Source organism: Euleptes europaea, chromosome 5, assembly GCF_029931775.1.
Source record: "Euleptes europaea isolate rEulEur1 chromosome 5, rEulEur1.hap1, whole genome shotgun sequence".
Lineage (NCBI taxonomy): Eukaryota > Metazoa > Chordata > Lepidosauria > Squamata > Sphaerodactylidae > Euleptes > Euleptes europaea.
The window spans coordinates 25,093,392-25,121,178 of NC_079316.1; the positions used below are offsets into that span (position 1 = coordinate 25,093,392).

The window sequence follows — 27,787 nt, forward strand, 5'->3', positions numbered from 1 at the left end:
GCGCGGCGGTTGTCTGAGGTGAGTCTGTGATGGAGGGGATGCCTTGAAGGGGTTGGGTCGAGGTGGGGAGAGTGGCGAGACCGTGTGGAGGGCTCCTGTTGCCTGTGCAGTGGACGGTCAGTAGGGCGCATCGATTCGTACAGCCTTGACTCAGGGCGGAGCATCCTTTGTGAGGCCCCCGAAAGCACGCCGTTTAGGATCTGCCCCCACTCTTGTTCCGTGTCGGTTATAATTCATTCTTTACTTACTCTTCTACTCCCCCCCCCCATATACATATCCCTCCTAGTCAGTATTCTGGTTCATGATCTTTCAGCTGATTATGTAAGCCCGGTTCCACTTATTGGTGTGGAAGCGACAGACCAGAGAAGTCTGAGGCTTTGATTGCACAGCCCAAATAATGCACTTTCAGTGCACTTTGAAGGTGGATTTTACTGTGTGAACTGGCAAAATCCACTTGCAAATGATCGTTAAGGTGCACTGGAAGTGGATTGAAAATGCATTACTTGGGCTGTGTAATCAAAGTCTCTGAGATATGGGCTATTCGTAGTGAAGCTTGTCCTTAACAATTCAGCGTAAGCGGTTATTTATTTTTAGGTCTTTGATTCATTTCCACTCTGCCTTTCTCTAAGAGACTCAGATGCCTTGTGGGGAGGGGCCGTGGCAAAGTGCTAGAGCATCTGCTTGGCATGTAGAAGGCCCCAGATTCAATCCCCAAATCCAGGCAAGTAGGTGATGTGAAAGACCCCTGCCTGAGACCCTAGAGAGCTGCTGCCGGGCTGAAAAGACAATTCTGACTTTGACGGACCAAGGGTCTGATTCAGTATAAGGCAGCATCATGTGTTCATGTGTTGCTAACTTAAGGCTTTGTTTGAAAAATCTAACATGATTCGAATTGGCCTAAAGTTATTAAAATTCTCCTCGTGGATCTTGTAATGTTTCTGTCATATACAGCTAATTCTGCTAGTGTGCATTAAAAAAATTAAAACATTTATTAGCTGCCTTCCTTCCAAACAGCTCAGTTTATTAAAATACAATTTAAATACATTTGGCAAATTTTGTTGATTTAAGACATTACTTCAGCTTTTTGTTGCAGCTCATAGTGAAATGGAAGAGCTTCCTTGACGAGTGCTTGAGAAAAAAGCAGATTCTTTGTGACAATTGGCACAAATGGGCACAGGAATTGTAACCATGGGAACAATTCACTGTGGACATATATATACTGCAATCATCTTTCATGGGCAGCTTCTAAACATTTCAGTTCTAGGACATTTTCTAACAATCTTGTATGTATCACTGAAATTGGAATTCATAATCATGTGAATAAATAATCCCATTTTACCTGCAGAGGGAGATCAATGGTTAACAGTAAAACGGAAGGAGGTGGAATTGGTTTTTCTTGCTATATAATTACTCTGGAGTGGCAAAGTGGTGAAAGTTTAGAGGCATACCTTTCTTGTAATACCACCTCCTTTCATCCAAGCAGGATCAGCCTGTTTGTGAATAAGTAAGATTCTCAAAATCTACTGTAGTTAAGAAAACAGGCTCTGCTTCTCATGACTGCTGCTTCAAAAATACCTTATTGCTGCAAACTGAGATTTGTATCTAATTCTTCATCTTTTCTTCCAGATAAATACAGATCCTTTATTTGTGTAAGATACTTGATCCTTTCATTGGTTGTACCAATTCACTGACTTTTCAGTGGTGAGTGTTGGAATTTGTTTCATTATCATTGTCATATCATTCATTTAATGTGGACTTTTCTCCAAGCCACAGCTGCCACTTGTGTTTTAATGTTGTAAATACACAGTTCTCTTGTTTGTGTAGCTGTATATCTTGAATAGCAAGATACTGTATTATGATAGCAATTTGTTGGGGGACGTACTAAAACTAGGAGCAGCGCTTGCCAATAGACAATACATAACTGCCCATAGAGAATGCATGCTTACCCATTGGGAGCAGTGGAAACCACGCTGGCCAATAGGGGACAGTGGAAACCACGCTGGCCAATAGGGGACAGTGGAAACCACGCTGGCCAATAGGGAACAGTGACACCACGCTTTCCAATAGGGAACAATGACACCATGCTTGCCAATAGGGAACAGTGAGACCACACTTGCCAATAGGGGATAATGACACCACACTATTGGCAAGTGTGGTGTCACTGTTCCCTATTGGCAAGTGTGGTTTCACTGTTCCCTATTGGCAAGCGTGGTGTCATTGTTCCCTTTTTGGCAAGTGTGGTTTCACTGTTCCCTATTGGCAAGCGTGGTGTCATTGTTCCCTTTTGGCAAGCATGGTTTCCACTATTCCCAATGGGTAAGCATGCTTTTTCTATGGGCAGTTATGTATTGTCTTTGCGCAAGCGCTGTTCCTAGTTTTAGTATGTTCCATTGTTGGGCATAATTACCAAAGTAGGGTGTTTCCTCAAATCTCAGAAATTAAGCAAATATATTGTTGTAAAACAGTACATTGTAAATAATGTACATTGTAAACCTCATTGAGAGCTTTGGCAGAAAAGTGGTATGTAGTTAAATTAAATAAACAAATACATGTCTTGCTTCACAAAAATAACTAAAATATTTTGAAAGTTTCAAACTGTAATGCATGAGGTTGGATCTGAAGATTGTTTTCTACTGGGGAAAGGGAAACAATTTTTATTGATCCCCCCCCCCTTTGTGGAGACCTATATTGTTCTTAAAAGTTTTTTCTCTTCCATAGGCTGCAGCAGGCAGGGAGAGGTGGAAAAAGTTATGTTCTGTTGACAGAAGTACATTTGTCTTCACCTGATACTGTATAATGTTGTTATTAGGGTAAATATCACACATTTGAAAATGCTGCTTTTCTTTTGGGAATGTGGATTGGATCAAGTATATGTGGAAAAGTACAGATAGTATTTAAGATTTACTGAAAGATTTACAGTGCATTCCTAAGGATAGTTACTCCAGTCTAAGCCCATTGAAATGAATGGGCTTAGACTGGAGTAACTCTCCTTAAGAATGCACTGTTAGTCTCCATTCTATTCATACAGTATTTGCTCAAAGACTAATTCCCCCCAGATATGCCATTAAAAAAAGAGGAGGTAGTCTTACATTCTTGCACAAATTACAGCTATGTCCAGTAGTAACTTTTTTTTTTGCATGTAGCATTTTAGAGAGGGTTGCCTTAAATTTATGGTCATCTTCCTTTCAAGTAAATGTACATAGGTGGCGACCACTTGTTTTCTGACTTCAGCTGTGGAGTTCGCAGTTCATGGAAATTCTTTGGTCTGTTTTTATTTGATCAAACAAATTGTTTTGGAAAGCAAAAGAAGTTTTGGCAATTGTACTGATACAATTTTACAAGACAAGTACTTAAACCACACTCTGATGCAAAGATAGGGGTATAGACAGTAAGTCTAGAAATGTTAATTCTGATCAGGGCTCAAGGGCTTGGAATAGTATTTAAAGCTAATCCCCCTACTCTGCCTTTTAAAAAGATATGCTTAAAAGACATCTCCAACAACCAAGGCTGTTGGAGACCACCCTTTGCAGACCACTGTTCATGGTTTCGCAAACCCATAGAAACTCTGGTTCTCAGAAAAACATATACAATTAACCACCATTTTGGAGTTAAAAAGCAGTAAGTGGGAATCAGGTAAAGTTGCCTTTTTCTCTTCCGTTTGATGCTTGATTCAGCAGAGAAATAAAAAAAGGCAATTGAATTTTACAGTATTCCCCCTTGTAACTGTGGTGCCTCATCGTTTGGTGGATTTTGCTTGGGAGGTCCCCCCAATCCTCATATGAGTTTCAGGACAAATGCCCCAGGCAAAAATTCAAAGCCCCCTGCAACTAGCTGAATGCTTGTGGGTGTGTCCAGTACTTTACATGGCATAAGTGCAGCCATTCACATGAATAAGTGGTGTTAGAAATGGAACACAAGAAACAAAAAATTGGCTTGAGGTGATTCCATATAACTGAGGAGTATCTGCGTCTGGTGCGTCTGGTGGAACCAAGAGCCTTCTTAATGGCTGTGCAGAAGAAGAGAAATTTAACAAGTTAGAGCCAATGTATCTCTTATAACCTAGCTTGCTGGGGGAGAGCGGGTTATAACAGTGATTAAATAAATAATAATAAATATCTGTTGATGCGTGAAAGGCACCTCCACTTACACGAGGGATTCTACTCTTTCTGTGGATTTCCCCTCAAGCTGCAGCCCCTGTGCTGCATCTCATACTGTTTCTGAGAGCCCCCCGTTCTTCAAGAGTGACATTTCAGGTGGTGTTGTGAGCTGCAGAAAAAAGGGGGCATTAAAGTTTCATTCCGCAGAGGTGAGCTTCTTTTGTGGGTCATTGGATCAGAATGATGGGTGTATGTCACCAGAAATCCAGGAGGCAAACCCGTGCAAGTGTTGAGTTACTCATGTGAAGACACACAGGAAGTTTTCTCTGAGGTCAAGTAATTCTGCTCTATCTCAGTCAGCACTGATGGCATGAGGCAGCCACATCCAGTACAGAAGAGACTGATTCTGTGTGGGCATCATTTGTACTTTGGACCAAAGCCTTTAATTATTTTATTTAATTTCTTGTAGCAAACCAGTAGTTCCTCCACTGTGTGTGCATTGGGAATTATTGTTTTAAAGTTTCACAGATATCTTTGGAAATGGTTATGCAAAACAAAAACAAAACTGAAAAATACATTTCTTTGATCTCTGTGCCAGATTGCACTGAAATTTGCATCTTGCACTTGCTTCAGTTTGAAAACTTCTAGAATTAGCTTTTAGGTGCAAAAAAACCCCCTTAACCTTCAGAGGCATAATACCAATGGTGCATGCTCAAGGTGGAAGAATCATGACTTCTTGGTTAGTTCTCTTGTCTACTACATCAGCATTTTCGGAACACTCCTTTGTGAGCTGATTTTCGGGTCTGTCTTAAATTCACACCCACGCAGAGTTAATTGTCTGTTTCTTTGACTCCTGATTTTTCTTTCTTTTTTTGAGCTGTCTGTAGTGCCAAAGTGCCTGTGGCACAGAGGACAGTCATAAGGCGGTGGTTTCAGTATCCCCCTCCCCCCATTCACCTTCTGATGCCAGAACTGTCAATACCACATGTTTGGGTACCAACCAAGCCAACCACAGAGGAATACTGGTCCCAATCAAATTTCCCTTGATCTTCCCTGCAATAAGTTCTGACTGGCCACTGTGACAACTGGGTAGATGTCAAATCAAGGATGCTTGGTTCGGCTAAGGATCCCTACAAGTAACGTGAGCCCCTTTCAAACAAAAAACAAACAAAAAATATCCCCAAGGATGTCTTTATGATACTCATAAAACTATTATATTTTTCAGACTTTATACTCAGTGGTTAACATGAGTTTGAGAACATTTTATATACCCCATCACAATTTCCAATTACTTATTTTAGTTTTTGCTTTAAAAATGGTGCCAGTAAGCATTATTAATATTAAAATTTAATTAAAAATGGTACCAAGTGTGTGTTGACATAGACGTTACTAAAACCGTGATTTTCTTTAAGTGACTTATGATAATGTCTCTATACATTAATCATTTATTTTTTCCTTTTTAGGAAATGTATCATTTTGAAGAGGAACTCACTTGTTCCATTTGTTATAGTATATATGAAGATCCCCGTGTATTACCCTGTTCACATACATTTTGTAGAAGCTGTTTGGAAAGTGTTCTTCAGTTATCAAGCAATTTTTCTATATGGAGACCTTTAAGAGTTCCCCTGAAGTGTCCCAACTGTAGAAGAATTGTTGAAATCCCTCCGTCTGGTACAGACTCCTTGCCTATAAACTTTGCACTAAAAGCTATCATTGAAAAATACCAGCAAGAGGACCATCCCGATGTGGCTACATGTAGTGAACATTATAGGCAGCCTCTAAATGTTTATTGCCTTCTAGATAAAAAATTGGTATGTGGCCATTGCCTTACAATAGGAAAACATCATGGCCATCCTATAGACGACCTTCAAAGTGCCTACATGAAAGAAAAGGAGACTCCTAGCAAACTCCTTGAGCAGTTGACTGATAAACACTGGAGTGAAGTATGTTTGCTTATTGAGAACTTGGAGGAGCAGAAAGCCCAATGTGAAATCATTGTTCAGGAGGATAAGAAAACTGTGCTGCAGTATTTTAAGAGACTGAATGATGTACTAGATCATAAAAAACAAGGTTTGCTTGCATCACTGGATGAAGTGAATACACAGATTGCTGCCAAATATGAGCCGCTCATTGAAAAGATGAAGGGAATACGAGAAGAGCAACTTGAATTAATGTCTCTGAATACATCCATTCAGGAGGAAGAGTCTCCCCTTCTTTTTCTAGAAAAAGTTGAGGGTGTTCGTCAGCGTGTCAAAGCTTTGAAGGAAAAGCCATTACCAAGTATTATGCCTGTTGAAATCTACCCTCGAATAGGGCAGGTGTTAAAAGATGTGTGGACCAAAACTGAAATTAGTCAAATTAATAAGATTCTCACTCCTCAGATAAAGCTAATTTCCAAAGGAAAAGTGTGTCATGGCTGTGAAAAGGAAAGCAGTAAGCATAAAGGATGCTGGCCCTTAAACCTAGTAGTTACAATAATATCATTGGTTGTGGCATTTTTTTTCTTTTTTAACACACACTTTTCAGTTGTACATGAAGTTGCCTTCCCTTATGTTCTGAATGTCTTACAAAATGTTTATTGTGTCTCAAATGATAGATTGCAGATTGCAGTGGAAGTTGTGTGCCACAGCTGTAATCTGTTTGAATACCTGTGTAAAGTAGTTTCTTCTTCCCTATGAATATTTCTCGTAATGAGAGCAGCTACATGAAAATCAGGACAAGAAACAGCATGGATTGGGTCAAAACCTTTTGCAGATTTTTATAGCCTGTGGCTGAAGGTGATACCATAGAAAACAAAGGCTGAGGATAGATTGCATTGGCAGGTGGGTCATAAACTACCCCAGCATTTCTAAACAGATACACCAGCAACAATGTTTTGTATTGGAGTGAATGTTCTACTAAAAATTAAATTGATTCCTCAGACTTGCTGGTGTTAGAATACCTATACAGGCTGCTGCCTCTTCCAGTGAAGCTTACAAGGAGAAATTAGGGAGACATGTAAAGACAGGCTGGGAGGCAGGAGAAACTGCTAATAAAACTCCCATTCTTTCCAAACTCTAGTTTTTATAAGCGTTACATCTTTCCAAGCATCATTCCGCACGTAAACAGCTTGAATGAAAACTAACATTTTAGTGTATATTTCAGTATCCTATAACCTTTTACTAAATTCCATAGGTGCCCATATTGGTGCTTAGTGTACAAATGACCAAAGATCGTAAAATGCATTAAAAAAAAAAAGAACAGTCTACTTTTAAAAAGGTGAACAGTGAATCCTAAAACTTCATTTAGGGGTAAGGAAGTGTTTGGTTTTTGACTGGGTGACTTCTTTTGTTAAATTTAAACATAAGAACTATTGTCTAATGTATTTTAATGATTGCATTAAGCAGATTTGCAGAAGGCTTACATGTTTAGGGTTTAAGAATTTCATCTTGATTGTTTGAGACTGTGGATTGTTTTGTTTGAAAGTTTTCTCATACTCATTGTATATTTTGGTGTAAGTTATCCAAACCGGGGATGTTGCTGTAGGCCACACTTAAGATACTTACCAATGTACCTTTCTTACATACTTCAGAATTCTAACTATCTCAACTAAGAAGTAAATCACTTAACTGGCATGAACCTTAACCGCTGCATGCTGGAGACTGATCTTTGCAACAGCTGTGTGGGCTAATAACTTCGTGGATCAGCAGGAATTTGAACCTGTCACTTCTAATATACTTAGAATTGATATTTTCCCAGCACTTGTGTTAGAAGTGCCTGTTGTATCTGATCACTGTGCTCACTAAGGTTTGCACCTTACATTTTTGAGATTCAGGAGTAATAACTAGCAGCAAGGGAGATGATAAAGATATGTCTTTAACCATAGCCAATAACATTTTTACTCTTGGCATGACAGTTCACCCAGTTTTTATTGTGATAAGCTTCAGGGAGGAAACTTGTCCTCTTTGAACCAGTGAACACCGATTATGGTTAGCACAGTACTAGAAGTTGTCACTGCCAACTAGATGTGCATTTTGTGTGCTAAAATAGGCACTTCTATTGTAGATGCATCTTAATTTACCAGATGCTACTCCCTTACAATCTCATTCAGTACGAGATCGGATATGCTTTCATTTTACTCTACAAGGGACAACTACCAGATGCCTAGCTGCTAAATAAAATAGCAGAATGGGTTGTGCTTTTCAACCATTTGAATATAAATTAACTCACTATCATCCTCCCATCTCATTGCTAATAGCCTCCACCCAGCTGTTGTGAAATTTAAAGTTGGGTAGGCAACTTATGGATGGTGAAATTGTATGGCGAGATGCTTGCCAAGTTACAACAGCCTCCATAATTGGATTGCAGTTGGCCGCCACACAATTACTTGAGAAGCGAAGGTCCTTTTTCTTAGCCCTCTGGATTTGGGGCTCTCCCCCTCCTCTTTCTAGTAGTGTACTTGGCTTCATGGCATTAAATATGGAAAATTTATAACAAGTTATTTTTATAAGACGAAGTTTTTTTTAATCAACCTGTTTCAAGAATTCAGAATTTGTAATTTTCATCTAATAAATATTTTAATAAACTTTCATTTTAGTTAGCTTTTGAAGGCTAGAGTGTTATTTACCTTCATCCTAGAATTCATCCTGAAAAAAGTGATACCTTGGGGTACAGGGTTGGCTCATATTCTTGAAAGACACGTTATTTTCTAGACTGGGGCTGTTATTGTATCACTGGATTTGAAGAGAACATAGATTAACTTCAGAACTGGAAACACGGCAACTTGTACATTACAGGTCTCTTCAGACTACAAGCAGACAAATATATGGCTAGTATAACTTGTGGAAGAACAAGGTGTAAATGATCTAACTCATAAGCACAAGCAAGGATCTTCAAATGAATTGCTGTTTTGTTTTTTAGTTACAATGAGATTGATAGGGGTCTTATCTCTTAACATCACATGAGTTCAGAGGCAACTTTGAAGGAATGAGCGGTTTTGCTTATGTGCGTGATGCTGAAGCTCAGTGTGAGATCAGAGGTAATATCCTGCCTAGCTCTCCTCTAGCATGTATAATGGCCAGGGTAACCTTGCCCCCTAATAAATGGATAGTTTTTCTTTGAAGTTACACTGAGCTTTAGACACTTTAAGCAGTAAGCCTGCTCACTTTGAAGTGCCTCTGATGCACAACAGTATCAGAGGCTCAATCCCACCCTTGGGAGAAGGGTTCGCGAGAAGACACAAAAGTGGTAGCTCTCTAGACAGACTGCCTGCAGCCATAATTTGAGGGGTGAGACCACTCATTGTGGTGGTCTGTCTTGGATTGAGCTTCAGCAAAGGTGGCTTTGCCTGGTTGTAGCAGAAGCCAGAGATGGCTGTTGCTCTAAGTCTCCTTGCCTGGGAAGGATGGTTTAAACTGGGGAGGGGGTGGCAGAGCAATGAGTTGTTCCATATCCTGACCTAAGGGGCGGAAAGATGTTGAGAAACCCTACATCTCCCTGCCGAGCTCAACCCAGTTTCCTAACTACAAGAAAGGGCCTGTACTGGGAGTCATCAGTTTGTAAACTGGCCCTTCTGCCTTCCCTAGCAAGAGGAACATTCTCATGGTTCCTGAATATCTTCCTAGTGTAAATAATTTGACTATCTCCGGGAAGAGCAGAATTCAACTCCAGTAGCTCCTTAAAGACCAACAGGATTTCCAAGGTCTTAGCTTTCAAGAGTCAAAATTCCCTTTGTCAGACCCAAGAGTAAGTCTGGATTATATGAACTGTTAACTTTCAGGGTGTAAGCTTTTGAGAGTTAAGCTCCCTTCATTTGATACCCAGGAAGAAGTACTCACATCTATACTGAGATCTTTTTAAAGTCTAGCTCTTGGAGAGCAGGTCAGTGAAACAACTTCATCGTTTGCATAAAGAAACCATTTTGAATCAAAGTACTGTGAACCTTAGCCTTTACAGAATCACAATATTCTGATCCAGAAGGCTCTTTAGCCTGCAAATATAAGTGTTACAGGAACTCCTGAAGGTCAAAAAAGTATTTTTGGAAATGTGCAAATATGATGACAAGCTAGAAAGCCACCATCCAACCTGCATCTCAAATGGTTCAGTGAAGCATGCCAAGGTAACACACACACACAACTAAGTGAAGCAGATGAAGTCTACTATTGCACTCTCCACACTTTTCTCACCACCCTCTTGAATAGATACCGAGAGGCCTTTATACCCAAGTACCTATAGCTGACATACTGCATCCTGGAGAAGATACCGTTACACCCCTTTGCTGTAGGGCTGCTGCAATGGGGTGGGGAGAAGAGAAAATAAAAGCTGGCCAAAAGAGCCACGAAGCCCATGAAGATGAGAAGCTCATCTACAATGAGTTTATTTTTTTATTACACATGTAAATAAAAACAGTATAAAATGTAAAATAAAAATCACCCATTTCTCCAAGTAAATCTACTACATACAAACTGAACTGAGATTGTTAAGCCACAGACTTTCATCCAGTTACATTTTAAGCAGTAATTCAGAGGTGAAAGATGTATTTACAGAACAGGTTTTCAACAAGATGTTACGTTTTAAAATATTTTTAAAACAAATGGTATAAGATGCGCAGTAGAAAATGTTCGTCAGAAAAATCTACTTGTTAAAATAAAAGTAGTTTCCACTGTCATGAGCAGACAACAGAACCAAGTTCAGCAAGTCCTTTCAGTGCAATTTCTTTGGGATTTGTTGCAACACTTTTTGTTGTGTTGTAAGTTTTGTAGATGCCTATTAATCTATCAGCAATCTCAAACATATTGTTCCGCAGAGAAATGATGATGAATTGTGCGTTTTTCGTTTGTTCCTGAAAGTTGAAATACATTTTGTATTAGTACTGGTGATAATATACACAGGGACAAAAAACCTCTTCTCCTGTCTTAGAAGTAAAAGGCAGAGTTCTCACACATACATATATACATACATACATGAACACACACACGAAGCTGCCTTATACATCGAAGTCAATATTGTCTACTCAGACCGGCAGAGGCGCTCCAAGGTCTCAGGCAGAGGTCTTTCACATCACCTACTTGCCTAGTCCCTTTAACTGGAGATGCCGGGGATTGAACCTGGGACCTTCTGCATGCCAAGCAGATACTCTACCACTGAGCCACGGCCCATCCCCAACTGGCCTCTCCCTACAGGGAAGAACTGTCCTGTCCCAATTGTCCTCACCCCAGCCTTGCAGATGTAACCAAAATAGTACCTAGGAGATTTTTAATAGTTGGGGCACACACCATCCAGTTCAAATGGAATCATTCTAAGCAGGCTGCTGATTTAATTAAGGTAAAAGGTTGGATCCAACTGGATTTTCAGTTGGTGAAAATGGAAGGAGGAATCCTCTTTAACCATCAAAAAAGTGTATCCTGGAGATGATGGGACCTGCATGGACCAAATTCATGTTTGATGGGGTTGTAATAAGGAAAGGAATTGGGCAGACTTGAGGGGAAAGCTTGTAGGATCTATTAAATGCTTGGGCAGCATCACTAATAGCAAAATGATTCCTAAAGTACTGTTTGTCCATATATGCAAATTTTATGCTAGGGATTATCAGAAAAGGCAGGAAAATAAGATGACCAGCGTTGAAGTGCTTTTATATTGTCTATAATGTAGATGTATGTGGAACAATGTATACAATTTTCATTGTCCTATTCAAAAGTGATACTGTAACAGTATCTCTTTAGGATTGCATGGTAAGAGTGGGGAGATGTTTAAGGTGTTGAAGCACATTTCCCTCAGGAAAGGTTAATGAATTAAGGTCTTTTTACATGGTGATTGTAATAGCAAATGATAAGAAGTTTATAAGGCTTCATCCATTCCATGCAAAGTGAAGATAATGTTTTACTCCTTCATATAACGCTGGAATTTGGCATTGCCCCCTGAAATTGATTGTCAAAAGGTTCATGGCAGGCAGAAGAAAATCATTTTCACCTAATGCATGATTAATTTATGGGATTTACTGTTTAAAAAAGGAAGGAATACCTATTTGGTTTAGGCAGTTTTAAAGGGGTATTAAAAATGAGTCTTAAGAGGTAAATGGAGCCTTGGAAGATTCAGAGCTGGTCTTGTTGCCCTACTTACTTGTTGCTTGTTACTTGTTGCCCTACTTACTTGTAGATCCTACAAGCTTTCCCCTCAAGTCTGCCCAATTCCTTATTACAACCCCATCAAACATGAATTTGGTCCATGCAGGTCCCATCATCTCCAGGATACACTTTTTTGATGAAGCTGTCTTATACTGAATCAGGCCATCAAGGTCAGTATTGTCTACTCAGACTGGCAGCGGATCGCCAGGGTCTTTCAGATCACCTACTGCCTGGTCCTTTTAATTGGAGATGCCAGAGATTGAACCTGAAACCTTCTGCATCCAAAGCAGAGGTTCTTCCGCTGAGCCACAGACCCCTTCCCTTACTCGTGAGATGCTGGACTACATGGAACCTTTCAGCTGATCTAGTGAAACCCTTCTACTCTTTCTACAAGACTACCTCCAATGAAGAGGGATAAGTGACAGGTAAAACATGAAGAGGTTTTCAGATCTTCAACAGTGCAATGGATCCAACCTCCTCCAAAGAGCCTTCATCCAGCTTAGTAAAAATTAAATAAATTAAGTAGCTCGTCTTCTAACAGAAGAGCCACTTAAGTTGGAGGAAGGCTTCAAAGAGCCAAAAGAAAAGGTGGGCTACAAGTATTTCAATCAATCAACTTTGCTCAGTGGAATGACTATATGAGGTAAGATCCACTCCAATGTTTAGATCTTTTATTATGCAAAACAAGCACTAGTTTAATATTAATAGACACACCAGTTCAGGTGATCCAGACTACTACAGAGTACTTACATATATGTAAAATGCTACAATGGATACATTTTTAAAGTCAAGGGCTGCATCAATTTCATCCATAAAATACAAAGGAGTTGGCTTGTAATGATGAAGAGCAAAAACCAAAGCCAGTGAGCTAAGTGTCTTCTCTCCACCAGACAAGTTAAATATCTTCTTCCAGCTTTTCTTTGGTGGCCGAACACTGAAAAAATGGAGAATATTAATGAGTTTAATTGTTTCACTTTATTAATAATAACAAGAGCTACATTTAACATTTACATCACTGTTTATCTTTACTTTTTTATCCTGTCTTTCCTCTAAGGAGCTCTGGACAACATACATAGCCCTCACCTCCAGCAACCACAACAACCTTGTGAGGTAGGTTAACCAGGTTACTGGTCCATGGTCACCCAGTAAAGCTTCATGCTGGAGCCAGGACTTGAACCTGTGTCTCCTGGGTTATAATCTAGCACACTTTATCATTCCACAATACTGCAGTGTTGTGCCAAACTTGCGCCTCCAAATACCTTGAACTGGTGAAAAAAGGCACCCCAAATTTCTTGTAGGTTTTGGAGGGGAGATTGATTTTGTTTGCTTGTTTGGTTTGGGGGTTCTGGTTGCCTCTTTGATCATGCTGCTACTTCAGTACCACTGCTAAAGTTCTGTTCTTCTTTGCAATATAGGGCTGTGACATTTATGGGGAGGCCAGAAAAGGAGAGGGGGAAAACCCTTCGTTTCCTACAAGGCAAACACTTAAAACATTAATAATCCTTACAAGTCCTAAGGATCAGTGCCCCTGTGCTTCAGAGATGAGGTGGACTGTGACCACAGGAAGGGCCTTTTTGGGGGGGGGACCTCTTTGGTAGGACGACCCTGCTCCTTGAAGCTCACCTGGCACCTATCTTACTCACTTTTAGGCCAAAACATTTCATTTTATTCAGTGTTTTAATTAAGAGGTCGGTCTTCTAAAATTTGTTTTTTTTTAAGTCTGCTTCAGCCTGAGAACTGTTTAACAAGAATCATTTCAGGTTGCTAAATATTTTGTGTGGTTTTTATGCTCTGACTAGGTTTTTAATAGCTTGTTCATTTTTCAGGTCTTTTTATACCATTTTATAATATTTTACTCCATACGTTTTGATGTGCAACCTGTACTCTGGACAAGAGGCCACAGTTAGAACAGAATATGGAGGAACGGAATGATTTCCAATTGGCAAAGGTGTCAGACAAGGATGTATTTTATCTCCCTATCTCTTCAATCTATTTGCAGAACGAGCCTTGGGTACTTACCAGTGAAGGCTCCTTCTGCTCTGGGAGACGAAGGCCATCTTCAGCTCGGGTTCTTGTGTGTGCTTATCCGGGAGGCAGGAAACAAAACTGCAGATCTTCCCCTATCCTGCAGGAAGTAGCCCCTCCCATCTGCTGCAGCTCCAGTATTTTTAGAGCTTGACCGTAATCTCCCTGCAATAAATTCTTTTTTTTTTTTTTTTTAAACAAACATGAAAATTGTACAAAAATGCCAGGAGGAGCAAACAACAAATAACAAGGCAGAAAAAACGCCAACTGTACAACGAAATATACCAAACGGTAGAACGTCTACGATCTCTGCGTCTCAATAATTTATAAATATTATCATTTGTTTGCTTGTGAACAGGTACTGGAAAAAGGGTAAGGAAAATATGAAGGTGGAAGAGTCTTAATGATCTTAATTGGGAGGGGAAGATGGCCTTCGTCTCCCAGAGCAGAAGGAGCCTTCACTGGTAAGTACCCAAGGCTCGTTCTCGCTCTGTGAGAGAAGGCCATCTTCAGCTCGGGACGTACAAGAGCTTAGGAATCTGGGTGGGTGTAATTAAGACTCCTCCACACCCTGTAACACCTTTTTCCCAAAGGTAGCCTCAGCGAAGGAAATCAAATCCAATTTGTAGTGTCGAATAAAAGTAGAAGTAGACGACCATGTGGCCGCTCTGCAAATTTCCTCTACTGAGACATTTCTGGCAAAGGCGGCCGAGGTAGCCGCACTCCTGACAGAATGAGCTGTGATGTTCACTGGTACCGGTAAGCCAGAGGCCTTGTAGGCGTGAACAATGCACTGCCTAATATTGCTGCTGATGGCAGCCCTGGACATCGCCCTTCCCTTATTTGGAGCCGTTAGAGTGACAAATAAAGAATCCGTGAGTCTAATGTGATGGGTACGTTTAATGTAAATTCGTAACGACCTCCTGAGATCTAGGGAGTGCCAAGATTTTTCCCTAGGAGAGGACGGATCTGGATGGAAGGTAGGGAGGACAATATCTTGTTCTCTGTGGAACCTGGTGTTTACCTTCGGGATGAAGGAAGGATCAGGACGAAGAACCACCCTGTTATTATGGAAGATGCAAAGATGAGGGGCAATGGACAATGCCCCCAGCTCAGACACCCTGCGGGCCGATGTTATGGCTGTTAAGAAAAGTACTTTGAATCTCAGCCACTTCAGGTCCACTGTCCTGAGAGGCTCGAATGGTGGTTTAGTAAGAGCCGTAAGTACCGTATGTATCTTCCAGGTCGGAAATCTGTGAGCCACTGGAGGGGAGGTAGATTTAACCCCCTTAAGAAAGGCTTTTATGTGAGGATGGTTGAGAAGCGGGTCCGGATACCCGAGGTACCAGAGTAGCTATAGTCCCCAGTTGCCTTCTCAAGGTGGCACACTTTAGACTGATCTTGCGGCCTTCCTCAAGAAAGGCTAGGATCCCTGAGATCTTAGGTTTAAGTGGATCCACGGAACTTTTCTTACACCAAGAATGGAAGACCTTCCATGTGGCGTTATAAATGCGAACAGTGGATGGGCGCCGCGATGCCAGAATAGTATTTACGATGTCTGGAGTGTAACCCAAGGCTAAGAGCCTCCTCCTTTCAATGGCCATACGGTCATTCTGAACCACTGAGGATCCGGATGACATACTGGGCCCTGTAGAAGGAGGTTGTGTTGGACTGGTAGCCTCCATGGTTCCCTGAAGGTCATTTCCCGGAGAGCCGGATACCAAGGGCGTCTCGACCAATCCGGAGCTACCAACAGCACTGTAGCCTTCAGAAGACGTATGCGGCGTATTACTCTCGGGATTAGGGGCAGGGGGGGAAAGGCATAGAGGAGTCCTGATGGCCATGGTGCCAACAGGGCATCCGTCGCTTCTGCTGCTGGGTGTTTGTACAGTGTGAAAAATCTTGGGATTTTGCGATTCGTGTTGGATGCAAAGAGATCCACTAATGGATCTCCAAACCTCTGGGTAAGTTGGAGGAACACAGTCGGGTTGAGCTCCCACTCCGCTTCGTCGATTTTTTGACGACTGAGCCAATCGGCCTGCACGTTTAAGACACCCCGAATGTGTTCCGCTGTCAATGACCGTAGATGATGTTCTGCCCAGGTAAGAATCAGCGAGGCTTGTTTGTGAAGGGTGGACGAACGAGACCCCCCCCCTGTTTGTTGAGGTGGGCCTTCGTGGCCACATTGTCTGTTCTTATTAGTAGATGTGTCATCTCTATCTGAGGGGCAAAATGTAGAAGTGCCCTCCAGACTGCTTTTAGTTCGAGGAGATTGATACTCAGACCCTGTTCTGATTGATTCCAAAGGCCCTGGCCTCGGAATGTGGCTCCCCATCCCGACAGGCTGGCATCTGTAAATAGCTGTTCGGGAGGGTCGTGAATGTAAGGAAGACCCTTGCACAGGTTGTTGGTGACAGTCCACCAATTTAGAGTCAGACGAGTGGCATTGGGAATAATGAGGTTCCTGTCCTTCTTCCTCATAATATCTTGTTGGAACTGCAGAAGAAACCACTGAAGCGGCCTGGCGTGGAAGCGCGCCCAGGGAACTGCTGGAATGCAGGAGACCATGTGTCCCTGCAGTTTGGCGAGGGTCATTAGTTTGGAGGAGGGAGACCTGATTACCTTTTTGGCAATGGCTGCAATCTTGAGAGCCTTGTCCAGGGGGAGGAATAGAGAATTCTGGGCAGTGTCTATCAATACCCCTAGGTGTAAAAGTCTCTGAGTGGGTTCCAGGTGACTCTTTTTCAGATTGACCAGGAACCCATGATCTTGTAGCGTCTGTAAGACCAAGGTCGTACGTCTTAGGCTCAGATCTCTGGATGGAGCACATATGAGAATGTCGTCCAGGTACGGGTGTACCTGGACCCCTTGAGCCCTCACCAGTGCTATCAGGGTGACTAATACCTTGGAAAACACCCTTGGGGCGGACGAAAGCCCGAATGGCATGGCCCGAAACTGGAAAGGAAGGTTCTGGAAGGAGAACCTTAAAAATTTTTCTGTGGGATGGATGCACCGGAATGTGTAAGTAGGCTTCGGTGAGATCTATGGATGTAAGTTTTGTCCTGGAAAGAGATCGATGAAGGTATGTTACGCGGTCTGGAGGAGAACGTGCAAACTCTATTTGGTACGCCTGGTTGATGACCTGCATCACCCATGCGTCCGATTGGACGTCCGACCAAAGGGTAGCAAACTCCATGAGACGTCCCCCCACTGGGAGAGAGTTGGCGTCACTGTTTAGTTCCCTGGCGGGAATTGAAGGATTGTCTATCAGAATTTGGCTGTGAAAATCTGGGCCGCGAATAACGGGCCCCCCTTTGAAAGGAGCCCCGACCTTGTGACCACTGTCCCTTTCTTTGGTCAGTGCGAAATCTATGGAGTGTATGGGAGGACCTGAAAAAACCAGAGGAGCCTTTGTTGTCCCTGCGAAAACTTTTGGGCAGGGCCTTCTTTTTATCCTTTGTCTCTATAAGAATGGTGTCGAGCTGATCACCAAAGAGTTTGTCTCCTTGGTATGGGAACCCCATCAGTTCCGCTTTGGAATGGGTATCCGCCTGCCAAGGTCGGAGCCATAGAGCCCTCCTAGCGGCTGTCTGAGTGGCTATTGCCCTGGCAGAAAAGGACAGAGTGTCCAGAGAAGAGTCTGCTAGAAAGGTCACCGCCTTGAGTACTCTGGATACTCCTTCCAGAGCTTTTCTATTGTTTTCAGGAATCAGTTGGTTGAGCTTTCTAGTCCAGACTATAGCGGCCCGAGAAATCAGGGCGGAGGTGACCGAGGCACTAATGGCCATGGCAGATGCCTCATGCGCTCTCTTAATGGCCAATTCCGCTTTTCTATCCAAGGGATCTTTAATAGGTCCCATACTGTCCCTGGCTACCACATCATAGGAGTGAAGTGCCACTACAGGAGCCTCCACTAGGGGGATCTGGAGTAACTGTGTCGAGGGCTTAGCTAAAGTATAAAACTTTTTTGAAATTGCTGTAGCCTGCTTGGAGGCCAGCGGTTTCTCCCACTCTGCCTTAATAAGAGTGGGAAAATAATCTGGCACAGGAATGGTTTTTGCTGGGACATTATGTCTGTGAAAGAACTCTTTTGCTCCTCTGAGTTTGTCTGACTCTAGAGGTTCTGAAACTTCCGCCAGATCCAGAGCTGCCAGGGATTTTGAGAGGAGAGATTGAAATTCTTCCTGTGGGAAGAGCCTGAGTTGTTTTTCTTCAACCGGAGGGGTTTCTTCACCTGAAGAGAACTCGCCCTCCTCTAATTCTACATCAGAAGAGTCAGGGGACATAGAAACATTATTGTTGGGGGGTGCCGGAGCTTTTCTGGCGGCTTTGGTGGTACTGGAAGTTAATTCCCTGCTGGTGTGCCGAGGGTTAGCTTGAACCTCAGTAGAAAAGGCCTCCTCGCGAGTAAGGACCGGGGCCTCCTCGCGAGTAAGGGCCGGAGCCCCGTCCCCTTGCAAAGATGGAGTAGGGGATTGCAGGGCCTGCAGCCCTTCAACAAAAACACTCCTCACCAGCTGAACCAACTCCGCTTTTAGGGCTAAAAGACCACTTTCGCCCCCACCCGCCTCGCCAGTCTGTACCTCACCGGGCGCCGTCCAGTCTCCGCCTGTTACAGTCTCCTTCCCGCGATGTGCTGCTGCTGGCGACAGCACTAAACGTTCTGGGACCTCGGCCGCCATTAGCCCCTGATCGAGGGCTGTAGTGCTAGCCGGCATTTCAAGCACGCTGTGGGGTGCAGTTAAGACTGAAGGCTCCTGGCGGGGCGGGCTGAACGGCCGAAGCCGATGCACTAGCCCGGGGCGCTTTGATGAGAAGGCTAGAAGCCGCGCCTCTTGTCTTTGTCTGCGTCAGGCTAGGAGCCTCGCTTTGAAGCCTCCTACTCCTTTTGTGCGCCTGGCTAGAAGCAGCGCCTGTGGTGTCCTTTTTGTTTTTTAAAGCCTTATCTGATTTATCTAAGGCTTTGCGCTTCTTCCCTGAAGGGGAAAGCGAAGCTCCGCTGCAGGACAGCTCGTCCAGGCTGCCAGTAGCCGCAGTAAGTAAACCCGGTACAAGATCCTGAGGTGAAATGAAGTCGTCACCCCGGGCCTCCGCCATCTTGTTTGGGCGGGAAAAATTTATTGCCTAGCCGAAGCTTGAGGCGTAGAAAACCAATTCCAATTTTTTTTTTTTTTTGCACGCAGACACGATAGGGAACAAAAAAGGACACCAACAAGACAGGAGGAGACAGTTGAGACACAAGACTAGATATATTTCCTTATCTGAAGCAGGGAGACAAAAACGAACGCTGCTCTCCCGTCAAGGCAGGAAACAAAACTGGAGCTGCAGCAGATGGGAGGGGCTACTTCCTGCAGGATAGGGGAAGATCTGCAGTTTTGTTTCCTGCCTCCCGGATAAGCACACACAAGAACCCGAGCTGAAGATGGCCTTCTCTCACAGAGCGAGAATACTTGTGAGAATATTTTATCTCCCTATCTCTTCAATCTATTTGCAGAACATATAATTAGGAAAGCTGGATTAGATTTAGATGGTGGAGTGAAAATTGGAGAGGAATATTAATAATTTAGATATGCCGATGACACTACATTATTGGGAGAAAATAGTGAAGATTTGAAACAACTACTGCTTAAAGTTAAAAGAGAAAGTGCCAAAGCAGGACTACAGCTGAACATCAAGAAAACAAAAGTAATGACTACAGGAGAATTACACAATTTTAAGGTTGACAATGAGGAAATTGAAATTGTTCAAGACTTTCTATTCCTTCGCTCTACCATCAACCAAAAGGGAGACTGCAGCCAAGAAATCAGGAGATTGAGACTGGGAAGGGCAGCCATGAAGGAGCTAGAAAAGATTTTGAAGTGTAAGGATGTGTCACTGGCCACCAAGACTAGATTAATTCACGCCATCGTATTTCCTATAACTATGTATGGGTGTGAAAGCTGGACAGTGAAGAAAGCTGATAGGAAGAAAATAGATTCCTTTGAAATGTGGTGTTGGAGGAGAGTGTTACAGATACAGTGGACTGCCAAAAATACAAATCAGTGGGTTATAGATCAAATCAAGCCTGAACTGACCCTAGAAGCTAAAATGACTAAACTGAGGCTATCGTAATTTGGTCACGTCATGAGACGACAAGAGTCACTGGAAAAGACAATCATGCTAGGAAAAGCTGAGGGCAGCAGGAAAAGAGGAAGACCCAAAAAGAGATGGACTGACTCAATAAAGGAAGCCACAGCCCTTAATTTGCAAGATCTGAGCAAGGCTGTCAAAGATAGGACATTTTGGAGGACATTGATTCATAGGGTCGCCATGAGTCGGAAGCGACTTGACAGCACTTAACACACACACACACACACAAGCCATCTCAAGCAGGTTCTCTGGAGAGACAGCATATAAATAAAAAAAAAACATAGTGCTTTTAGCACAAACTGTAGACTAAAGAAGAGCTGGTTTTTATACCCCGCTTTTTTCTCTACCTTAAGGAGTCTCAAAGTGGCTTACAATCACCTTCCCTTCCTCTCCCCACAACAGACACCTTGTGAGGCAGTTGGGCCTGATAGTTCTAATAAAACTATGACTGGTCCAAGGTCACCCAGCAGGCTTCACGTGGAAGAGCGGGGAATCAAACCTGGTTCTTCTCCAGATTAGAGTCCACCGCTCTTAACAAGGAGCAGAGTCTAAGAGAATGACTGCTTGACAGTGGCTACCTAGCAGGAACTGAGAAATTCTAGGCTTGCTCTCATAGCTCAACACACTGCTTCTCACTTTAAATATAGGGCAACATAAGCTGCTGCCTTTGATCTGTCTAGCCCAGCTGTCAGCAGTTCTCCAGTCTCAAATAGAGATCTTTCCCAGCGCTTCTACCCAACATCTTGACCCTGGAATTTTCTGCACACACAGCTTATTGTGTTCTCCCCACTTGTGGTGGATCCCAGTTAACGTGAAAAGCCAATTAAAATTCAATTTGAAGCATTTATAAGATCACTTTGTAACGTGAAATAATATAACACTGTCAATCTGGCATTCTAGTGGTAGTAAGAAAGAGCACCCAAATCTCAGACATCAGAGACCTCTCTGCTAACCCAATCCTGTGAAGCTAGTCATTAGTATCAACATTTTATGACAGGGTTGCAACTGAAAGTGGATGTTAGTGGAAGAAGTCACCAGACCCAACGCCTTGGTAACAACACGAAGCAGATGCTATTTTAGATGCCAACTCAGCAAGCACGCTCTTCAGGCGGCAGTGCCTCAGTGTTGTACAGCTCTGCCAAGACACTGCAGTAAAATGCTTCTTTCATCTTCTGTCATTAATAGCAAAACAGAGTAGGGCTTGTTCTTCTGTAAACATTTAATGAATGTACCATATAGAGGTCGTAAAAAAGCAGCCCTTTAAAGTGGCTTCCGTTTAAGCTGAGAAAGTTGCAGGTAACACCAACCTGAACATGATTCCTTCAGAGAAAGGATCCAGACTGTCTACAAGTTCAAGCTCTGCATCTCCTCCCAATGTAAGCATTTGGTAGTTTTCTTTCAGTTTATTTGTTATTATGTTAAATCCTGCCATAAACTCATTAAGCCTTTCCTTTCTAAGATCTTCATATGCTTGTCTAAAATTGTCTCTCTCATTGGTAATCTCATCCAGCTCAGCAACACGTTTCAAATATAACTCTTCCTGGAAACGTAAAAAACAAAACAAAATGTGAAACTAAACATTTACATAAATTGTTACTTACTGGGTATTTTGTTTATTTCAATATTTCTATATCACCTTTTTCACCCAAGGTGATGTACACATGAAATATCCATATAATAAACAGTCTCAAAATTTCATCCTAAAGCCGGAACATTAAGAAACATCAACTATCCCAGTCAAAGCCAGCTTATACAGGCCCATATCATCATCTACAGCAATCACTACTACTTATTGAAAATTCATGCATTGAGAAAAAGGCCTTGTCCCACTGTTCATTTGAAAATCTACGCAGAATCAACCCCTTACCTGGTGGCCTTAATAAAACTGGAGATAATTATGAAATTATTGTGAGGTATATTTCCAATAGTATAACCAAATCAGTAATCTTTGATGTAACTGTAAAACTAATCTGAAAAATTATTCTTCTAAAAAATGAAAGCTTCATCTGGAATACAGTACTACTTTGCGATGTTAGAAGCAAAAGCGTGAGCTTTAGAGTAGTACACTTGCAAATTAATGTGATCCTGTTATCATAGACCAACAGCCCACTTTCTTCACCAATGGCTCCAAATTGCAATTGCCCCACAAATTCTTTTCACATGGTCACTATCAAAATGGTCATCTACTGCTGCGATGCCACATATCTCTGGGCTCTGTATCTTTTGCTTCTTTTACTTTGGGAGTCTTGAAGCAGGGCACCTGACCAAGGATAACCAATTACTCCTTTAGCTTTGATCTCCAAGTATTATTTTCAAAGGCCCAGTTAAGAAAACCAGTTAAAATATTAAAGGCTTCCACATGCTCTGAGAAACATTTCTGTGTAGTAACATTCCAGAGAAATTACTTGTCTACAACTCAAATTCCTGCATAGTATGAACATAACTTACTATGAACTGGGAGTGAATTAGATAAAGTAACAAATATGTCTTCCTTGGAAATTTGCTGCCTCACAGAAACTGTGAGGAAGGGACTCTACATCAAGCAAAAAATGTCAATCATATAAAGCATTGATAGAGGGGGTCATCTTGGACACAATCTTGCTGCAGATCTGAATTTGATTTTAAATGTGCTGTGGCAATTGCAGAATATAATAAATTCTTACCTTTTTATTAAATTCAGCAATAGCACCTAAATTTGGCTTCATTTCATGACACTGAGCTTCCAAAAGAGCTATTTGACTAGTGATGACATTTGGGTCTTTAATTGCCTCCAGTTCTTCTTCACTGAGCACTGGAAGTTCTTCCACTTGTTCGTCTTCCACAGAATGGAGAGAGATTTTTGATATCTAAAATACATTTTAAGCAGTGAATACACAGTTCCTGTTTTCATATGCATAACTATAATGCTGGGTAGTGAACAGGTTATGCTAGGCTATGTGTAAGCAGAACAAATTAGGACTCTTACAATGCAATCCTGAAAATCGATGAGTTTAGGGTAGAGTAACTCGGCATAAGGTTGCACTGCTCATCAGTCCCTTCTACTCCTGCTATTCAACATGCTCAGAATGTAACAAATTTGATCAAACACTAGATACTAGAATGATCAACATGGAACAGCAACAGTACTAAAAAAAAAAGGAAATAGGGGTGGGGTAGTGGAGACAAAGACTGAAACTCACCCAGATGGCTAATCCCAAATCTGGGTTCAAAAGGCATTCAGTGGAGAAGGAATGTGCCCTGACCATTGAGAAGAAAGTTCACATTAACTACTAACGATCCTTTCTCTCTCTCAACAGTATGAATAATGTATAACTCCTCTCTGACAAACACAGTATCCAGTTCTCTTCTTCTGATTGAGGGAGGGGCTGTGGCTTCATGGCAGAAAACATACCTTAGAGGCCTTTTTAGAGGACCTTGTAGTGTAGTGTGTGTAATCACACTCACAATAAAATGTAGTTTAACACTTGAACTATGTTAATATGATAGCGCTGGTGAAACAAAGGTTTACCTTCTTTCTTATATATGAATGTTTTAAGAATGTGTTTATTACCTCTTTTTGCCAATACTTAATCTTTGATTGATGTTCAGCAGCATGACTATCCAGCTGTTCAATTTTAAGCTTAATACTCAGAGCTTCTTTTTGAAGTGAATGCTCTTCTTCTTGGATAGCTTTGATCTCCTGAAGTACAGATCTGTGATCCTGCTGAATCTCTGGTAAGGAGTCCTAAACAAAGATCATAAGTCCACTGTAGCCTTTATTCATATGTGACCAGAGAGGCTTGAATTTCTAGTGTCTCCATTAAACATTTAATTCTGAATTCAAACAATCCATGCATACTTGCACAAATAGCACATAACCAAAGCTATTACTTGGAATTAAATGACTGCAAAGGTTTGAAAAAGTCAGTCTTAAGCAGAACTATGCCAATAAAAACCTCAAAAGGTCTTCAGTGCCAAGATCATGTTCTGTCCAGTAAAAATATCACTTATTAATATGTGACATTAAGCAGAAGAATTATTCTGAAATTGTGTATGTCTGATTACTATATCCAAGCGATCAATCGAGACTTTGAACTTAATGTTGATCACAAATGGGTCATTATGCATTGTGTCATAAAGGTTTCAAACATAATTCAGAACCTTTCCAAACAGTCAGCTGACACCCAATTTTCCATTCTCTCCTCACCAAGTCTTCTTGTAATTTTCCCCATCTAGTATTCACTGTGGCTTCTCCCCCTTTCCTAGCAGAGAAGGAAGGTCTAAAGCCCCACTGCAACCATGTATAAGATCAGAGAATTTGCTCACCTACTTGTTCACCTGACAATGGTACAGATAGTTCAGTGCTTTCCTCTGTCCACTAGGGGGCAGGTTCCTTATAGAAGAAAGTGCTTCCTGCAAAAGGCACATCTTGGAAATTTGTGGTAATAGTCCTAACTAGGGGATGTAGATAGGCAGTTCTTTAGATCAATGGAGATCATGATCTTCTCAGTGGAGACCATTGTGAAGATGGGTGCCATCTTAAAGTAACTGACATGGAATCTGTTGATCCTCTGGAATTGGGGTAAGATTATTTATTCTGCTGCTGTTGATTAGAAAGTACAGGCTCTACAGCACTGATCTGGAACACCCACTGGATTGCATCCGCCATCAGTGCACACTTTGGTGTGCTTTTGTCAATCAGGACGAGAACAGAACTGTGTTTACTCTCTGGAATTCCAGACAGTACCCAAGACAGACCATCTTTCCTATCCACTGATCTGATGCTATCAGGCTCCAGACAGAAGGAAATTCCTGCAACCAGACCCTGATTCTGATAGGCAACATCTGTCCTACACCAGTCAGAAAGATTTTTCAGAACTTTCTTTAGATGGGAATGAATTGCAATGTCTGCCAGAAGTTTGCATCTTTGTTAAAAAATGCCTGGAGGCCTTGAAAGTCCAGAAAGGTCTGGATGCAACTGAGATCCATTGGCTACCCAGCGATGGAAGAAATGAAAATGCTCAGATCCTCCTGCTCTGAAGGATGTGGCTGATTGGTTGTGAAAAGAAACTTACACTTCAACCTTCTATCAGCCACAGCCTCCTTATCTAATTATTTCCCAAAGAAGCTGTTGCCTTTAAGTTTCAGAGGTAATGAGAGACTTGGCTGGCATGGTTTCCTGCCATGGCCTGTGCCCCAAAATAGCTACCACTTAAGTAGCTGCGATCCCACCAGCAAGTGAAGAACATCCAAAAGGCTAAGAGCTGAATGATGTCACTTTGCTACAGGTTTCAACATTTGTTGTTGTTGCAAGGATTGTAACCAAGAAAAAGGAGGTCTGGTTACTGAGAGATCATAGGCAATCCTGATTACAGATGTGTTAGACTCCATTACCTTTCAAAGGAAGACGTCCACCTGTTGGTCCAGGTCCCCAGACTCAATGGATGGGTCAAAATCCTCAGCTCAAGGCAGGGATCCCAATGTGATTGTTACTGTACCTGGCAGAAGTCTGGCAGGTGACCTGCTCAGGGGAAGCTCCCTTTACACTTCTTATTCTGAAGAGGAAATGCTATGTACAGTCTCTACTGGCAAAAATGGGCAAACGGTAACATCAAAGACCCTAGACAGAATCAGGCTACAAGGCCCACAAGCCTGTGGAAAAGGGGGTGGGGTCTGTGTTCCAAGGTGCTTAAAGGCCCACAGAAAGACCCCCTTCCTGCCATGTCAGCAACCATGGCATTTCTGTATTCCCAGGCTGACTGAAGTTGAGAAGACTTCTACTTCCCCAAGCAAGTGAAATTCAATTATGTCTACAGGGTGGCCCTGTGTTCATGCCTTTCTCAGGTTTCTTGTTCTTTGTTTTAAAATGAACTTTTCTTCATTCTGACGGTGAGGAAGGGGAAAAAAAGCATTGAGCAAGGAAGAAAATATCACCCAGAGGGGAAGGAGAGAAAGAGTAACGGGGAAGGGCACCATCTCCCAGCTATGCTTTCAGAAGGAAATTAATTTGGGGAAGCAGAGCGTCCTCTACTTTTGCTTATCTTCTGAAGCACCAAATTACTCTACAACCCTTTTTGCTCCACTTACATTTATAGCTTTTTAAAAAAAAGTTTTTACTGCATTTGTTTTTACTCTGTGAACCACACTGAACTGGTCTCTGGAGAGGCAGCATATAAATTTCCAATAAAACAGCGCAGGCTAGCTAAAGTAGCACTTAAAAGTATTCTCTGCTGCCCCCTTGAGGTCAGCCTCACGGCTGCCCAAAACAGACAATGAAGACACAGAAAAAAGGAACTCTTGAGGATGAGGAATGCCAATCCTGAGTAGGGGAAAAAGTTAGGAGAGGTTAGAAGGCCATTCCCTACCATGACAGCTTGGGGTGGGGGGTGAGGGCAGCAAGCCCCCACCAAAACCTAAGGCATTCACAAGCAGTAACAACAAATGCCCTGCTACTGAAGTAACTGCTGCTTAGGCCCTCATAAATGGGAATGAGGATTGAAAATCTAAAAGATAAGAGTCTTCCCGCCTCCCTCTGGCATAAATATGTTCCTGAGTCCCAAACTCCCCTGATGATAGATATTATTACCATTTTTGTATTCAGAATTTGGGGGGGAGGGTGTCAGCTGCGCAGAACCATGTGGCTGCTCCAAACCCAATTCCTCAAATGTTCCAGATTAAGAGGAAAAAGAGGGAAGTGAAACAGACATGAAGCTGGCTTAGCGCCCTTACAGCACACTCCAAATGGCAAAGAACTTTCTTCCTTCTTACTTAACTATTTCTTTCTTCTTTAAAATTCTAGTCTGAATGCAAAGACAGCCCATGCCAACTGGGTATTCCAGAACACACCAGAAGGAACCTGCAGTGGTTCACTCTGGAGGCAAGAGAAAGGCTGTCTCTAGGAAGAAGAATCCTGGCCAATTATTACTTCTGTAAAGAACCTGCCTCCTAGTGGATGGAGAGGAAAGCACTGTTTGGAACACTGGAACATGACAAATAACAGAAAATAGCGTTTCCTGCAAACACCTTAAGAAAATGCTGGCAAGCTCCCAGCGCTCCCACACTCCCCAAGGCCTGCGGAACGAGGGATAAACTAACATTCGGCCCAGGGGTACTATCTGCTGAACAGTGCCAAGATGTACACTGTATGGCTATGACATTTCCCACAGGCAAGCTGCATTCGAACCCCTTGTATTTTGGCATACAGTAGTTTGCTCAAAGATGACTGCTACTCATTCCAAGCATGCAGGTAAATTATAAACCTGGGGTAACTGATGAGAAGGGCCACTCGAACTCCTGCACTAGGGAAGAGCTCCTCTAACATGAAATGGGGCAGACTACAGCTGGGATCATGGAGAATATCGCTTCTCTGTATGCCTGAAAGTATTATGGGCTATGGAGGAATAAATCAGAGTTTCATTTTTACTGAACAGGACAGCACTACTTCAACAGACTATG

At 42.3% G+C, this 27,787-nt stretch overlaps 2 protein-coding genes across 2 annotated transcripts in view; one reads left to right on the forward strand and one right to left on the reverse strand.

The window, feature by feature from the left end:
- Positions 1-5,563: 5,563 nt before the first annotated feature.
- Positions 5,564-6,836, forward strand: TRIM59 (tripartite motif containing 59). The gene has a single exon (XM_056850019.1). The coding sequence runs from the start codon at positions 5,564-5,566 to the stop codon at positions 6,773-6,775; it is 1,212 nt and encodes a 403-aa protein (XP_056705997.1). The 3' UTR covers positions 6,776-6,836.
- A 3,849-nt stretch (positions 6,837-10,685) lies between these two features.
- The window catches only part of SMC4 (structural maintenance of chromosomes 4), a 53,126-nt gene continuing 36,024 nt past the window's right edge, over positions 10,686-27,787 (reverse strand). The window contains exons 19-23 of the mRNA XM_056849719.1: positions 23,904-24,077; positions 23,017-23,199; positions 21,661-21,893; positions 12,950-13,133; positions 10,686-10,917 (exon numbers count right to left, since the gene is read on the reverse strand). Of these exons, the coding sequence (XP_056705697.1) occupies positions 10,741-10,917; positions 12,950-13,133; positions 21,661-21,893; positions 23,017-23,199; positions 23,904-24,077 (951 nt within the window). The 3' untranslated portion in view covers positions 10,686-10,740. The remainder of the gene's footprint in view (positions 10,918-12,949; positions 13,134-21,660; positions 21,894-23,016; positions 23,200-23,903; positions 24,078-27,787) is intronic.

What these genes read in the sequence shown, in the direction of transcription:
- TRIM59 (XM_056850019.1), top strand. Translation starts at nt 5,564, where the DNA reads ATGTATCATTTTGAAGAGGAACTCACTTGTTCCATTTGTTATAGTATA.